Genomic DNA, 17,498 nt, shown 5'->3' on the forward strand with positions numbered 1-17,498 from the left:
ACAATAATTTACTTTTAAATTGGTAAGAAATTAATCTTTTACAGAATACATTTTGTATGTGTATAATAATTATATGATTATTATTTCTTTCATTTAGCGGGTTTCAGATTATCGTGGTGACAAATTATGGTTTTGGTGCTCTGTATAATTCTAAAATGTTTAATATTTAATTTAGTTCAAGCTTATATTATTATTATTATTATTATTATTATTATTATTATTCAGTCATTTTTTTCTGGCTCAGTCCCTTTATTAATCCGGGGTCGCCACAGCGGAATGAACCGCCTATTATTATTAATTTCCATAATTACACTTAGAAGCGGAACGAAAGTACTTCCGCGTTTCCTTGTCGGAACGTAAATATTACCGTGCCAATGAAAAATGTGAGAAGGCTAATCTTAGAGCTAATTATGTGTTTATCTGCAGTTTTCACGACATTTCATGCATTAACATGCTACTAAATGTCATATAATTATATAAAGCGCTGTATTGATGTCATGTTGTGTTTACCGTTGTTCCGTCGCGATGTGTTTATGCTGTCAGCAGGTTTCTTCTGCAGCTCAGTCACAGAATTGTACAAAATATTTGACATTATGACTTTGTAACTCTGTGTTTATCATTTATTTGTAGGAAAATGAGGCGTTCCTCCCTAGTTGAGCACCTGGGTGGGAGTTTCAATCTCAATACGACATGAAATCCCAGGTATTGCCTTCTTTATCTCTCACTATTCTGGACTTTTGTCTCAGAATTGTTCATAATCGCAATATATCACAATGAAAAAAAATATCCCATGTCTAGCCCATGTCTATGTGTATAATACATTTCAATTATGTGATTTGAACATATTTATAATAATTAAGAACAGTTTGTGTATTGCTTAAGACTTGTGCTGTCCTCAAAGTCTCTTGCTTCTGATCCTCTTTGGTCCTTAGAGGTTTTACTGGCTCTGCCTTGTCCTGCTCTCAGTGTGTTTGATATTGTGGTACCGTTATATGATGAGATCTGGCTTCGCCATGAAAACTGGCCTCCAGGGATATGTGAGGATTCATCCGAAAACCCGCTCGAAATCTAATGTAAGTTGCAATGCACATTTAACTTGCATACAATTTACATACGTACAGTTTAGTCAGCTAGAGCCAGTTGTGTATGTGTGTGTGTATGTGTGTGTGTGTGTGTGTACGTGTGTATGTACACTCTCAGAAAAAAATGATACAATGTTGTACCAAAGAAAGCACAAACCCTTGTCATTGGGGCAGTACCTTTTTATGGAACAGAATTGTACCTTGAGACAAAGAAACACATTTGTACCATTGCAGTTTGTACCTTTAAGGACATGATCTGTTCCATGGGAAACCAAAATGTACCTGTTTTAAAACCTGCAGATACATTACCTTTACCAAAGGTACAAATCTGATCCATTAAGGTACCATTACAGTGACAAGACACTTATACCCTAACAGTGTTAAATGTGTTCCTTCAAGAACTATTTAAATGCATTTTGCTACTGTATATCCAAAATGTGTCAATTATTTTCAATAAATATAAAACATCAAATATATTTATAAACAATGTTTTTTTAAAAAGTTTTTATTTGTGTAAATGCACCTTTTCCACTTACGATAAAGAATAAAAAATACTTTAACATAAATCAAAAGATCTATTTTTTACTAAACATTTCACAACACTTTTCACAAAAATGTTACAGAAACACGTTCTCCCATCTACAATATAAACTTACTTTCTTCTCCAATTTTCACACAATACCTTTGTAATCATTTAAAAGTTCATTTAATTTACTTAATTTTAAAATAGAAATAGTTTATGCAAAAGTTTTGTGAGGAGATCTGCACAATGTCTGATTAGCTTTACAATATAAAATGTCTGCAGGAACACTTTGCACATGCAGGACTTTTGCCAGCTCACGTGTGTAGTGGAAAGCAAATGCCAAAATGTGCGGATATCAATAATGAGCATGTATTTATCAGAAAATATTTACCAAATGATTATTAAAATGCTTTAAATGTTTAGTTTACAATACCTACTGTATAGTTTTGCTTTACCAGTTGTTTTATATTATAGAACTTAATAATTAGTGTTTATACGCTTCTTTAAACATACTGTATGCTTTTAAATCATGATTCATGTTTTAAAATGGAAATCATTCATAAATCACTTTGCCTTTCCAGTAATATTTATTTTCATAGATATTGTAATAAAGAAGGAGTTGTCCAACACTTACGTACCTTTTTTTATGAGAACAGTTGGGTAGCTTCATTGCAATTGTACCATAAAAGATATACAGAACAGTATCATACAAGGTCTTTTCTGTACCATATTAGGTTTTGTACCAAATACAACTTTTACAAAGGTACAAAACTATATTAAATATTTGTACCACTGTGTACCTTGTTTTTCTGAGAGTGAATGGTGCATGTAAATAGTAACTGGATGGACTGGTCAAAGTATATAAAGAGAACATAAAACTGTACAACAAAGCATTATCCATAAAGGTCGTAAATAATATAAAATGAAGCAAGAAATGGATGGATGGATGGATGGATGGATGGACGAGACAAGGCAGACAGAAAGAAAGATAGATGGATGGATGGATGGCTGGACGGATGGATGGACGGGCGAGACAGACAGACAGACAGATACATAGATGGATAGCAAGATACTGATAGATAGATGGATGGATAGATGGATGGATGGATGGACGGATGAGACAGATAGATAGACAGATAGATAGATAGATAGATAGATAGATAGATAGATAGATAGATAGATAGATAGATAGATGGATGGATGGATGGATGGATGGATGGATGGATGGATGGATGGATGGATGGATGGATGGATGGATGGATGGATGGATGGATGGACGGACGAGACAAGACAGACAGAAAGATAGATGGATGGATAGACAAATACTGATGATAGATAGATGGATGCATGGATGGATGGATGGACGAGACAAGACAGACAGACAGACAGACAGACAGAAAGAAAGATGGATGGATAGACAAATACTGATGATGGATGGATGGATAGATGGACGGACGAGACAAGATAGACAGAAAGAAAGATAGATGGATGGATAGACAAATATTGATGATAGATAGATGGATGGATGGACGAGACAAGACAGACAGACAGACAGACAGACAGAAAGAAAGATGGATTGATAGACAAATACTGATGATGGATGGATGGATGGATGGATGGATGGACGAGACAAGACAGACAGAAAGAAAGATAGATGGATGGATAGACAAATACTGATGATGGATGGATAGATGGATGGATGGATGGATTGATTTGTCTCCATGTAATGTATTTTCACTCTCAAGCTTCTGGACTTCCACTGTGGCCGCTGTGCCGTGGTGTCGAGTTCGGGGCAGATGTTGGGCGGCGGACGAGGGCCAGAGATCGACCAGCAGGACTGTGTGATCCGGATGAACGTGGCCCCGACCGCCGGGTATGAGGCTGACGTGGGGAACAGGACGAGTCTGCGAGTCGTCTCTCACACCAGCGTCCCGCTCCTGGTGCGCCAGCAGGGCTATTTCTTCAGACGAGAGGCGGACACTAAATATGTGATCTGGGGCCCTGAGAAAAACATGCGGCAGGATGGAAAGGGCAAAACCTTTAATGCACTGGTGACGCTGGCCAAGAAATATCCGCATTCACACGTACACACCATCACCAGAGAGAAGGTGCAGTACTGCGACAGTGTGTTTCAAAATGAAACCGGCAAAAACAGGTAATTTCTCAGCATGTAATCCAGCAAGCATGTAATTGTAAACGTGATAAAGGTTTCCCTCTTTCTGTCAGGACATGGAAGAATGATAAATTATATAAAATTTTAAGACTTGGGTTGATCAAGGGATTTTTACCAGATGTTGTTTGGGACACTGAGTGTTTGTTCTGCACAGTTCATATTACTGAAAAACACATTCCATTGGACTGTCCTGCTTATAATGAATGCAGAGGGCTTTTTAATGAAATGAACCCACTCAAAGAGACATTCAGCAAAGTGTCACCAGCACAATTGTGGAAATTTCCTCATATATGAACGTTAAAATTCAAATATAATTTCTGTATTCATTTGTTTGTGTTTGTAAATTGAATATTTATTTATTTGCCATAAAATTGCTGTTGTTGCTGCTGACATGGCATTAAATAAAAACTACATGATGATATGTTCTGTCTGTCAGGATGAAATCAGGAGCGTTTCTGAGTACAGGGTTTTTCACCATGATTTTGGCTCTGGAGGTGTGTGACAGTATTCTGGTTTATGGAATGATTGATGGCTCTTATTGCAGGTGAGTTCAGTTATTTTTATGAGTTTCATTGTGAAGAACACAGAGAATGCATTTGTTATATATATAGTAGTATATATTAGGTAGTATGTATTGTATTAGAGTAAACGGCTAATTAAATTATTAATATATAAAAATATATATATTTTTGTCTCACATCATAAGTTATTTTTTATTAATAATTACAAAATTAGTAATGTTTTTACATTTTTTTTGGAAATTGCTTTCTACATTCAAATTTCTATTAAATTATTCTTTATTTCTATAGCTTGTTTACAATGTAGAATGTGTCAAAGCAGCTTATTATCGAAGTTCTAGTAAATTTAACCCCTTCAGACCCTGCGTCCATTACAATGGACATCACATGACATCCCATGTTTTTTTCACTTCCGGAGCATTTCACCAAATTTTAAGCCTACAGTCCATGAAAGTGGACATTTTTCATCCAATCAAATGGCAGTAAGGCTCTGCATGATGTAATTTGAAAAAAATCCACTGAACTAAAAAGCAGCATGGCAGCACTTCATTCCAAACACAGAAGTAAGCCACATTTACATGGTTTTATTCAGATGTATTGATATGTTTGCAGATATTTCATAGATTGTATGTAAAAAAGAGGGATTTAACTTACTAATTAAAGTTACAAATCGATTGTAGAATTGCAAGCTTTAGATCAGGATTTTTTCAAATATGTTTGTCCATTACGATGGACAGTGGGTTCAAAGGTCTGTTATTAAAATTAAATCTCCAGCAATGCTGATCGAGCTTTTTTATATTCAAAATGTATATCAATGCACTAATTTTTTGTTGAAACTATTTCATATGCAGAGTACACAGTTCTTGAAGTCCTTGAATGTATAGCAGATGGAAATGTCTCAGATGTGGACAATATGTTGAGTGGTGAGGAAGATGGAGATACAGTTGATAGATCTCCAACAGTTGGTACGTGTAGGATTAGGGATAGTTCGTTAATTAATTAGTTAAGGCTTTTATTACAATGAAATGCTCCTCAATTAATTGAATTCTGCTATACCATTTATCTGCATATATGGTTTTATAATATTGTATCAATATGAATTAGAATATAAAACATTTATGTTGTTTTGTAAGGGGCAGTTTCTGCTAACAATTTCAGGGCAAGACAGAGATGAGCCACTGTTACCAGAGGTAGGGGGAGAAATTGAGGTTGAGGCAGAGGAAAGTCAGGATCAAGAAGACAGAGAAGATCATGATGCAGATGTAGAACCATTACTTTGTAATGTCACAAAGAAAAGTGATATTCATTGGCGTCAGACCCCCTTTACCCCAGTACAGACTACATGGGAAAGTCCTTCCACTGACCCTCCTGAGCCACTAACACCATATGGCTACTTCAAGCAGTATGTTCCAAGTGAGATGTTTGAACTGATGAGCACAATGACCAATATATATGCGGAACAAAAGGCAGTCAAGGGTTACAAACATGCTTCAGCTTCTGAGATTGAAGTCCTTGTTGGCCTACATATGGCGATGGGCGTGCTTGGTATTCCCAGAGTGAGAATGTACTGGTCCTCCAGAATCAGTATTGGAATTTTCAAGGATACCATGTCTCGAGATCGTTTTTTTCAGCTCCGCTCCAACCTGCATGTTGTGAACAACTATGAGAGGCCTCCGGAAGACACTGATGTGTTCTTTAAGGTCAGGCCACTCTATGAGTCCATAAGAAAACGCTGTCTGCAGCTACAACTGGAGGAAGAGCTTTGTGTTGATGAGCAGATTGTGCCTTTCAGGGGAAAACTCTCTGTGCTCCAGTATGTCAAAGGGAAACCTACACCATGGGGAGTGAAGTTGTATTTCCTTTGTGGCAAAAGTGGGCTTGCTTATGATTTCCTCATCTACCAAGGTGCCACAACAGAGCTTTCTGAGCAAAGCAAAAAGGTTTTAGGCCATGGCGCTTCTGTTGTCACGCACTTGTGCCAGAGAATCAAGGCTCCCAACCATAAGATCTATTTTGACAATTACTTCACCACTTACAATGTTCTTGAAGTTCTTGCAGAAAAGAAAATCCATGCTGCTGGAACAGCAAGGATTTGTCGTTTTGCAAATCCTCCACTAAAGACAGACAAGGAAATGTCAAAGAAAGAGCGGGGAAACCATGATCAAGTTCGAAGTAGAGATGGAAAGATTGTTCTGGTGAAGTGGTTTGATAATCGCTCTGTTGTGCTGGCTTCCAACTTTGTTGGTGTTGGAGAAGAAGATGAAGTTCAGAGGTGGGATCAAAAAGAGAAGCAGTATCTGAAGGTCAAGCGTCCAGAGGTTGTGAAGAAATACAACAAGGCCATGGGAGGGGTGGACAAGCTTGATCAACTAATCAGCCTTTACAGGATTGATATCAGATCTCGCAAATGGCCACTGCGCATGATTTTTCATGCCTTTGATTTTGCTGTGGTGAACAGTTGGCTTGAGTATCGCAGAGACCATGAAAGCAAGGGAACTCAGCCACAGAAAATCATGGATCTTCTTGATTTCAAAATGAATGTGGCTGAAGTGCTTGTGTGTGCTGGGAAGCCGCATGTTTCAAGAAAACGAGGAAGACCAAGCAATTCTGACACCACCAGTACCGACCCTACTCCCCATAATGCAACTAGAGAAAAAAGAGGTGCAATGGAACGTGGGCCAGTTCCTGAAGTCCAAAAAGATATGGTGGACCACATGCCAAATTATGATGGGAAAAAAGAAGCAACAAGATGCAAACTGCCAGGTTGTTCTGGAAAAACACATGTCTTCTGTGATAAGTGCAAGGTGCACTATTGCTTTGTCACAGAGAAATTGTTTCAAAGAGGCACACCGAAAATGACTCTAACATGACCACTTGATTTAATCGCAGATGTTCAGTTCATAAACAAATGTGCAATTTAGGAAGTAAAAACCCTAAAATTGAAGTTGAAATGTTATACTGTTTAGTTTGTGACATAAAAAGAGAAAATGGGTGCATGTCTAACATGACTGAATTGATTGATTCTAAAGATGTTTAGTTTGTTATAAACAATGTGCAATCTAAAAATAAAAACCAAGAAATTAAAGTGAAAATGTTACATTGTTGATGTTTGTGACCTTGAAAATAAACTTCAAGTGTATACTAACTTTTTTGTGTGGTTTTTTTTTTATTTTATGATGGTATAATGTTAGGGAAGTACAACTGTTTGGACCTGATGTCCACTACAATGGACAAAAAAAAAATACCCCTAAAGAGTGATGAATTAAAAAAATAATAATTTGATCTCATTAATGGGAGCCTCAAGAACTTTGAAAATATACTTTTATATTTTTCTGAAATTTGGAACATAATTCAGGTCTGAAGGGGTTAACTGTTAATTTTGTGAGGTTGAGAGGAGAGATAGATAGATAGATAGATAGATAGATAGATAGATAGATAGATAGATAGATAGATAGATAGATAGATAGATGGAGACAGACAGACAGACAGACAGACAGACAGACAGACAGACAGACAGACAGACAGACAGACAGACAGACAGACAGATAGATAGATAGATAGATACAGACAGACAAACAGAAAGATAGATAGATAGATAGATAGATAGACAGATAGATAGATAGATAGATAGATAGATAGATAGATAGATAGATAGATAGATAGATAGATAGATAGATAGATAGATAGATAGATAGATAGATACAGACAGACAAACAGAAACATAGATAGATAGATAGACAGACAGATAGATAGATAGATAGATAGATAGATAGATAGATAGATAGATAGATAGATAGATAGACAGACAGACAGACAGACAGACAGACAGACAGACAGACAGACAGACAGACAGACAGACAGACAGACAGACAGACAGATAGATAGATAGATAGATAGATAGATAGATAGATAGATAGATAGATAGATAGATAGATAGATAGAGACAAACAGAAAGATAGACAGATAGATAGATAGATAGATAGATAGATAGATAGATAGATAGATAGATAGATAGATAGATAGATAGATAGATAGATAGATAGATAGATAGATAGATAGATAGATAGATAGATAGACGGATCGATGGACGGTCGGACGGACGGACGAGACAAGACAAGACAAGACAGACAGAAAGAAAGATGGATGGATAGATAGATAGATAGACCAATAGACAGACAGATAGATTAAATGGATGGATGGATGGATGGATGGATGAAACAGACAGATAGATGCACTGGATGTTTACTTGGCCAGCATCACCAGTCCAGTGTATCATCGGCATAACAATGGAAACTCACTCCCTGTTTTTTAATGATATCACCTAGCGCTAGCATAAATAATGTGAAAAGTAAGGGCCCAAGAACTGAACTGGTACTCCACAGTGTACTTTTTATTGGTATGCCGCCTCTTCATTAACTGATAGAAATGTATAATATTCAGATAGATAAGACCTGAACCAAGCCAATGCAGTTCCAGTAATGCCAAAATAATTTTTGAGCCTATCAAGAAGAGAAAATTATGATTGAATCAAGTATCAAATGCAGCACTGAGGTCCAGTAACACTAAGAGAGAAGCGCAACCATGATTAGACGATAGGAGTAGGTAATTTGTAACTCAAATGAGATAAAAACATGAATACTTTTACCATTTAATATTGTTTTTTATATTTACTTAAATATTCTCTCTCTCAAAATACTATATGTATAGTATTTCATAGTATTTATTAAAGTTTTAAATAAACAGCTGTAATATATACATATATAGGTAAAATTCTATAAAATTCTATATATATTAATACAGTTGAAGTCAGAATTATTAGCCCCCCCCACCCGTTTATTTTTTCCCCAATTTCTGTTTAACAGAGAGAAGATTTTTTTCAGCACATTTCTAAACATAACAGTTTTAATAACTCATTTCTAATAACTGATTTATTTTATCTTTGCCATGATGACAGTAAATAATATTTGACTAGATATTTTCAAGACACATCAGAAAAAAATATAGCTTAAAGGGGCTAATAATATTGACCTTAAAATTGATTTTAAAAAATTAAATACTGCTTTTATTCTAGCCAAAATAAAACAAATAAGACTTTCCAGAATAAAAAATATTATCAGACATACTGTGAAAATTTCCTTACTCTGTTAAACATCATTTATCATGAGGGGGGGAGATAATTCTGACTTCAACTGTGTGTATATATATATATATAGTTTTAATAGGTCATTATAGGATATAACTGACAATCATAATTTGAAGTAAATATAATTCCACATATCTATATATTTCATCTAAATGGATTTATAAATCATTTTGGATTTAAATAATATTTTTTTAATCATTTGGATTAAATCAATTTTAATATTATAACTAACAATAAATAAAATATTATTAGTTATGTATCTTTTGTCCCAAAATTCCGATCCAGCATTGAGTTTGAATTGAGTCAACAGGATATCTTAGCATACATGCTTTTTTGCAGGTCTCATGTAAAATTGTATTTGTCATGATGCAGTCGGCTAACATCTCTGCTCTGGTTTGTTTACAGTAATGCTAACCACTCATTTGTGCCATACCACTACTATGAGCCGCTGCGTCTAGACGAGTGCCGCATGTACCGTGTTCACGAACACGCCAAGAGAGGCGGTCATCGCTTCATCACAGAAAAACTGATTTACAGCCGCTGGGCATCTCAGGGGAAACTACGCTTCGTTTACCCACCGTGGACAACGCAGGAACACCAGCCTCCCTAATTCAACCACTTCTGCTACGTGGTCAAACGTAGGACAGGCTTTAGTATATGTTTACGCTAATATCACAAGCCACTATGGTGCTTTTAGTATGTATATCTAGCCATTAGTTTGGCTTTCGAATCTTGCTGCTTTGCCTTTTTTTAATATTCGGTACGATTTTATTGCTTCAGTTTTAATGGGGTCATGAACTACCTTAGTTTTTTTTATTTGAAGGACTCTCTAAGGTGTGTTTATGATGTTTTTAAGTTTTGTACATGAAAAAAAAAACATCATTAATAAGTAACTGGCTATTTTCTGTGCTGTTTTTCATCAGAATGTTCTGTTTGGATGGGCGTGGCCAATTGTAGACCCAAAAGTAAAGGCCCACTGCTTTGATTGGCTGACAGTTGTGCATATTAACAGGGGTAAACAGGCTGTTAAGAAAAAAATAGGTGTCAATTTTCTTTGGAGGCTAAGCTTATCCAGCCTATTACATCATATAGTAAGACATTCCAGAACCTGTCATTTTTGTGCACTGCCTTCAATATAAGCTGATTTTAGGGGAATTGCAAAGTGTTGAGTTCTGAAACTCACAGGATGTTTTCATAGTACTGTGAACTCTCATAGGTCAAAAGATCAAGGGGATTTTGAATTCTCAGTGCATGACCCCTTTAACAGGACAGTTCATGTAGTAATTAAAATGTTCTGTTAATTTACTCGCTGTCATGCTGAGTGAGTACTGGTAGGTGACTGTTTTTTAATTAAGTAAAACAGTTTTTAGCTAAACTTCACCTACTATCACCTTCATCTTGGTGAAAAATGAACCATCTTACAGTTGAAGTCAGAATTATTAGCCCCCCTGAATTATTAGCCCCCCTGTTTATTTTTTCTGTTTAAAGGAGCGATTTCTTCAACACATTTCTAAACATAATAGATAGATTTATTTTTAAAGACACTTCTATACAGCTAAAGTGACATTTAAAGGCTTAACTAGGTTTATTAGGTTAACTAGGCAGGTTAGGGTAATTAGGCAAGTTATTGAAGAATGATGGTTTGTTCTGTAGACAGTCAGAAAAAAAATTACCTTAAAGGGGCTAATAATTTGTCCCTAAAATAGTTTTTAAAAAATTAAAAACTGCTTTTATTCTAGCCGAAATAAAACAAATAAGACTTTCCCCAGAAGAAAAAATATTATCAGACATACTGTGAAAATTTCCTTGCTCTGTTCAACATCATTTGGGAAATATTTAAGAAAGAAAAAAAAATTGAAAGGGGGGGCTAATAATTCTGACTTCAACTGTATATTCATTTCTGCTTGAACTGTCTCTTTAATTCTGCGTATTATTCTTCATAACAAGCCTCTTTAGTAATGCTTTGCTGTGTTGCTGACCGTGTCAAACATTTGATTGTCTTTTCTACATTAGTCTGATCTCAAGTTTACTTTTGCTTTTCATGTTCAACCACTGAACTGCCTCACATAATACCTCTCATATCAGCCATAATTAATAGTCTTCACTGTTCATTCACAGCGATAGTGATCAAATGCAGAATCATGTTTTAATCCTTGCATGCAAAGTTTTTGATCTATTACTAGACTACTACCACTAACAGACTACAGTACTGATCTGCTCAGTTAACCAGCTAAACAGGATATTTCACTTTCCACAACAAGACCTATTAAAGTGGTGGTCCACTACATTATCATATTTTAAACTTTAGTTGATGTGTTATGTAGCTGTGTGAACATAAACAACATCTCTTAAATGTAATATGCTGTAATATTACAGTTTAATTTTAATTATGTTTCAGAGAATTCTACAAAATATATAGCTCTAGCATTTGACAAAGGAGAGCTTCCAGAATCTCTCCCAGTTCAGTGCTGCATTCGGCTAAAAACTCCTCCAAGCGATGAAGCTGTAAGTGTTTTTATTTGTTAAAATTGATCAACTACACACACAATTTCTAGCATTATCGGTATGTTGTAGCGAGGAGGTTAACGGGGATGTAAACAATGGGAAATGCTGTTTGGCACCGCTAGAAATTTAGCTACAAAATCATATTTATCAGTCAAACCGCTGTAAACACCCACAATCTTCAGCAGCGCTGCAGTGTCTCTCTATGCATGTGTCTCTATGCTGCCGCTTTCCTTGCATTCACCATCTCAAATAACAAACTCGCAGAAGATATGAGAACGTTTTATATTACTTACACATGCTTATAACCCGAATATATGTGAAAGACATCTGTAAGAATTTATTTCTGAGAGCAGGCGTGAGGTTCAGCTGTGTGCTCTTCATTACTGTCTGATTCAGGCAGCTAACACTGCAAACAGCTGCTCTGACTGCTTGTAGGGGCGTGACATGGAGCCAATTCGCAAATCACAGTACATAATGTTAGCTGACCAATCAGAGCCTCCTGAGGGTGGGGAAATATGGAAATATGACAGTCGTTTTCATGTTAGCTGAGTACAGTATATAATCAAATTCAGATATCTGAAAAAATAATCTGATTTTCTACAAGTGAAGCATGAACACACACTGCTTTGCATCTTATAAACACAACCAAGCCTTAAAAATACACTGTAGACCACCTCTTTAAAGTTAGCATAAATCAGGTCCCTTGAAGAGCTTTGAAATCTGTATTTTCATTCGATGTTTGACGTAATCTCAACCAAAACACGAAGGGCGGGACATAGTGTAGCTCCTCCCTTTTAAAAAAAACAGCCTATAGCATTTTATTTTGGTTGAGATCAAGCGCATCAAATGATAATGAAATAAGAAGCATCTTGAAGGAGGCGGGGTATGTCAGATAATAGAGAGCATTGGATTGGTTGATTTGATTAGAAACTGAACTATGAGGGGACGTGTACAAAACTGTTGATCCATTTAGGTGGAAGTGACAAACTGCAAGCTTTACATGTTTATATTAGTTTTATATTTCCTAAATGTGAATTTTGTCACTGTTTTGCTTATAGAAAAACTAACAATACTGATACTGACATCTAAAAAGTGTATTTATTTTCATGGGACCTTTATAACCTTTGCTAAATGTGAACTGGAAAAATTAAATGAAATAAAATTGAAACTTTAGCAACTAAATATTTGTAATTTTTGACTTTAGGTTAAGTTATATAAGTTATATATACATTGTTCAGTATATACGAATACACAAATCTCTTATTTAGATTAATAATTTCTATAGGAAGCTTTACAATATAATATTTGTGCATAGACATTAGATTAGTCTGTACTGAAGCCAAATCTGGAGCTAATCTAACAAAATAACTAATGATAATGGTCCACAAACTAGTAGCGCAGATTTATATGTTAGGGAAAAACATGGAATAAATACTTTAAAAAGAGTGCAAATCAAGAGAAACACAAAAATATATACAGTTTTGTAGCTTTTGCAATAAATTACATCAATTTAAATGTATAATCTTTCTATTTCTATAGCTGTTTAGTGACTAAAATATTTAATAATGTATATTATAAGTATTAAATATTTAATAATTAAATATTTAATAAATATATCCATTAAATAAATCTGTTTTGTTCAAATGCACCAAAATATATGACCTATGTTCACTGAGAAATTAATACAATTATTCATTTTCAAAATGGAGTGTACTCATTTATGCTGAGCACTGTATACATGGTTAGGTACAAAACAAAAAGAATATATTATAATTTATTAAAACTATTTATGAATATTTAAAATAAAAAACAAAGTACTGAAAGCGTAACTAATATTTAAAGTAAAATCTTACAGTAAAATAGCACTGTGATCTTAGCTCTGTAAATATGACAATTAATGTCGTATTATCATTTATAATTATGTCACATATCATAATATCCATCATATAAGTGCTCAAAACATTTTGATTCTTCGTGATAATGGACAATTTTAATTATACTGCAAACCTTTTAGTACTAAATAATAGAATATCAATGGTTTTTATTGTGGGATTTCCTATCAAATTTACCAGCAAATATATAGTTTGAAGCCCAACGCAACAACAAAGATATTCATTTTAAGAATTAATTTTTCCAAAGAAAAGAATGACTTGAGCTCTTGCCATCATTGCACTTTTTAATCTTTATTTAGTTATTTTGTGTGTATTTATAGAGAACGTACTGCCATTTTGACAACAGCGTGCGTGTCTGTGTGCAGAAATACTGCTTGCAAATTATTTTCACTGTTTTAGCATTTGCCGCTATTATACAAACTAACCCAGGAGCGTGTTTTTTACGTAAAGATTTAAAAAAGAAAGAGTGACTGTACTTTTATGACTCGATAAGTTTATTTTTGTATTTATCACAAGATGCAAAACATTGCGTCAGAAACTAATTGTGTTATTTTTCAGTTTTCGGACATTGCACGTGTGTGTGTGTGTGTTCTTGTTTTATTAATGTTTATTTGTCTTGTTTTAACTCGAGAAAATACAACTGATGTATAAGGAGTAGGGGTGTAACGGATCACGGTTAATCCGTGATTCGTACAGATCACAACCCACGGTTCGGAACACAGGTGACCCATGGATTAATACTTTGTTTTTACTCGTAGAATAATCCTAAATTTGTGACAGTCTCAGAGAGATTGTCTCTCACGCCATTCAAATCACATGTATGAAAGCATTTAGGCTTTCCTGTGAAATATAATGACGACGGAAGAAGTTGTGGTGGGTTATTCGGGACGTGGTGGGTTTCTTAGGTTATTAAAGGTGTTTTCTGTCACTACTTTAACCTGCATTAATGCATTGTGTAAGTTGAATCATTAAAATCACGACTAATTGAATCACGACTAATCATTAAAAGATCGGGATCTCAACACCCACGCAACATAAATTATAAATGATGGTGATTTGTGTATGTTTATTAATACTTCGAATCGCTGCATTCAACTGTGTTTGAAAAACCCAAAAATCAAGAAAGAGATTCAGTCTTCAGTTTACAAATAGTCAAATAACACTGAAGTACTGGGATAACAGTTTATAGTTTAGATAAAACCACTGATGTGTATGGTAAAGATTAAAATCACAGTCATGTGGATTTAACTTGACGCTCAAGAATGAAATTTGTAGGCAGCAATTACATTATTTAATCAAAAGGTGGCGACAATCAGCCATCAAAAATATGCCACTGAATCATTCTTCAAAAATGATTCATCTCGAAATGAAACTCGAGTTTTATGAGTGAATAACTGAATCATTTATTGAAAATGAGACTAAAATAAATATGGGTTGTACAAATTATAATGTTGGATTTCTACTTTAGCGTTATCAGCAACAGTAGTGGTAACAGTGAATTTGTCACAGTACAAATTTTTTTACAATTTATTTTTATTTATCTGATTATTTCTTCATTTTAATTTTAATAAAATTACAGCTTCTGAGTTCTGTTTGTTAAAACCAAAAGTGTCTTGCAGTACTGTGTATGTGATAAATGGAAAGCAAATGACATTTGTCTCTTCGTCTTTTTGGCTGATCTGAAAAATGGTCCGATCCATGACTTAAAAAGCCATAATGTGATCCAAACCGTGAGATTTGTGATCTGTTACACCATTAATAATGAGGTCACATTGTGATTAATGTCATATGATTTCCTGTGTTCATTTGCTGTATTTCACACTGTCGTCTTTTTGTACTTTGTAACGCGTAGCCTAATATAAATATGAACATCTATAAATCATCAAATAAATCATTTGTCTTCAGAAAGTATTTTTAGTGTTTAGTTTTAAATGTACGAGACTCTTATGGTACTGCGTGTTCAGTTCAGCCCTTTAAAAGTGATTCATCTGAAGATTGAACTGTAATTCTGTGATAATTTACATTTTCTTTTATGTTTTGGTCTCTGATGAATGAGGCTTAAGTTTAGGCCTCTGTTGATATATATGTCAAATTTATATTTTGCATTTATTAAACTTAAGCATACAAAAATTATTGTGGTTCAATGTGTATTTTGCACCACACACACACACACACACACACACACACACACACACACACTTACTCACCGGCCACTTTATTAGGTACACTTGTCCAACTGCTCGTTAATCAGCCAATCACATGGCAGCAACTCAATCTATTTAGGCATGTAGACATGGTCAACACGATCTGCTGCAGTTCAAAGCGAGCATCAGAATGATAAAGAAAGGTGATTTAAGTGACTTTGAACATGGCATGGTTATTCGTGCCGGACGGGCTGGTCTGAGTATTTCAGAAACTGCTGATCTACTGGGATTTCACGCACAACCATCTCTAGGGTTTACGGAGAATGGTCTGAAAAACAGAAAATATCAATGAGTTCACTGTACTTAAATGCCTCCACAGTCACCTGATCACAACCCAATAGAGCACCTCGGTGGTGGGGAGATTAGCATCATGGATGTGCTGCCGACAACTCTGCAGCAACTGTGTGATGCTATCATGTCAACATGAAGCAAAATCTCTGAGGAATATTTCCAGTAGCTTGTTGAATCTACACCATGAAGGATTGAGGCAGTTCTGCAGGCATTAGGGGGTTCAACCTGGTACAAGTAAGGTGTACCTAATAAAGTGACCGGTGATTGTATGTTTTATAAAATGTAATATTGATATTTAATTCAAATGTGTTATTTATATTTAATGTATTTAATAAATTAATTTATTGTGATATAAAAAAAAGAAATTAATGCGCTCTCACACACACACGCACACGCACACACACACACACACACACACGCACACACACAGGACATGATTCAGATATGGTAAAGGTTAAAAAATATTAGTAACACATGGTACCAAATAAAATTATCAACATCAGGAATTAACAAAAGATAATAATAATTAATAAAAAACTCAGAGGAGTAAAATATATAATACTTTACATTTTAAAATAAACTCTAAGTGTGAATATATGGACATATAAATAATATATAAATATTAAATTTATCATAAAGTAAGAATAATACTGTGTGTGTTTGTGTTACCAATACACATACATGAATAAATGGTCAATATATACATATTAAGGTACTCATAATAAAATAAAACTCTAATAATCTACGAAATGTATAAATAAGAGGGGAATATGCTAAAAATATTTGATTAAAGTTACTATAAAATAATATAAACATAATGAAATGTGGATATATAATATTTCTAATAGTTAAAATCCACAATCACAAAATGTAAACCATTTCATTGTGGCGATCTCACCGCCCTATGAACATTTCCTACTTGTTGTCAAACTATTTTGTCACTTTAACAGGAGGAAATTTAATCATATTTTAATGTCAAAACGACTGTCATAATATTAGTCATTAATATGTGGACGTATTTGCATTTTTGAAGCTATGGAAATTAAAAATGTAATACAGGGAATAGGTTAGGACCATTGTTATTGTTTACATCCCTCAAAATGATCTATAATGGTCGTTAAATTCTGTTAAATAACTACTACTATATGAGTTTTTATATTTAAAGTT

At 34.6% G+C, this 17,498-nt stretch overlaps 1 protein-coding gene across 1 annotated transcript; it reads left to right on the forward strand.

Moving 5' to 3' along the window:
* Window positions 1-352: 352 nt before the first annotated feature.
* Window positions 353-10,901, forward strand: st6galnac4 (ST6 (alpha-N-acetyl-neuraminyl-2,3-beta-galactosyl-1,3)-N-acetylgalactosaminide alpha-2,6-sialyltransferase 4). The gene is made up of 6 exons (XM_056447107.1): window positions 353-383; window positions 631-702; window positions 933-1,073; window positions 3,351-3,760; window positions 4,215-4,322; window positions 9,845-10,901. The coding sequence occupies exons 2-6, from the start codon at window positions 691-693 to the stop codon at window positions 10,047-10,049; spliced, it is 876 nt and encodes a 291-aa protein (XP_056303082.1). The 5' UTR covers window positions 353-383; window positions 631-690; the 3' UTR covers window positions 10,050-10,901.
* The last annotated feature ends 6,597 nt before the right edge of the window (window positions 10,902-17,498 follow it).

Source organism: Danio aesculapii, chromosome 21 (genome assembly GCF_903798145.1).
Source record: "Danio aesculapii chromosome 21, fDanAes4.1, whole genome shotgun sequence".
NCBI lineage: Eukaryota > Metazoa > Chordata > Actinopteri > Cypriniformes > Danionidae > Danio > Danio aesculapii.

What these genes read in the sequence shown, in the direction of transcription:
- st6galnac4 (XM_056447107.1), top strand. An exon ending in AAACCCGCTCGAAATCTAAT is followed by an intron (nt 1,074 to 3,350) that starts GTAAGTTGCAAT and finishes TTCACTCTCAAG; the next exon opens with CTTCTGGACTTCCACTGTGG. An exon ending in AATGAAACCGGCAAAAACAG is followed by an intron (nt 3,761 to 4,214) that starts GTAATTTCTCAG and finishes TCTGTCTGTCAG; the next exon opens with GATGAAATCAGGAGCGTTTC.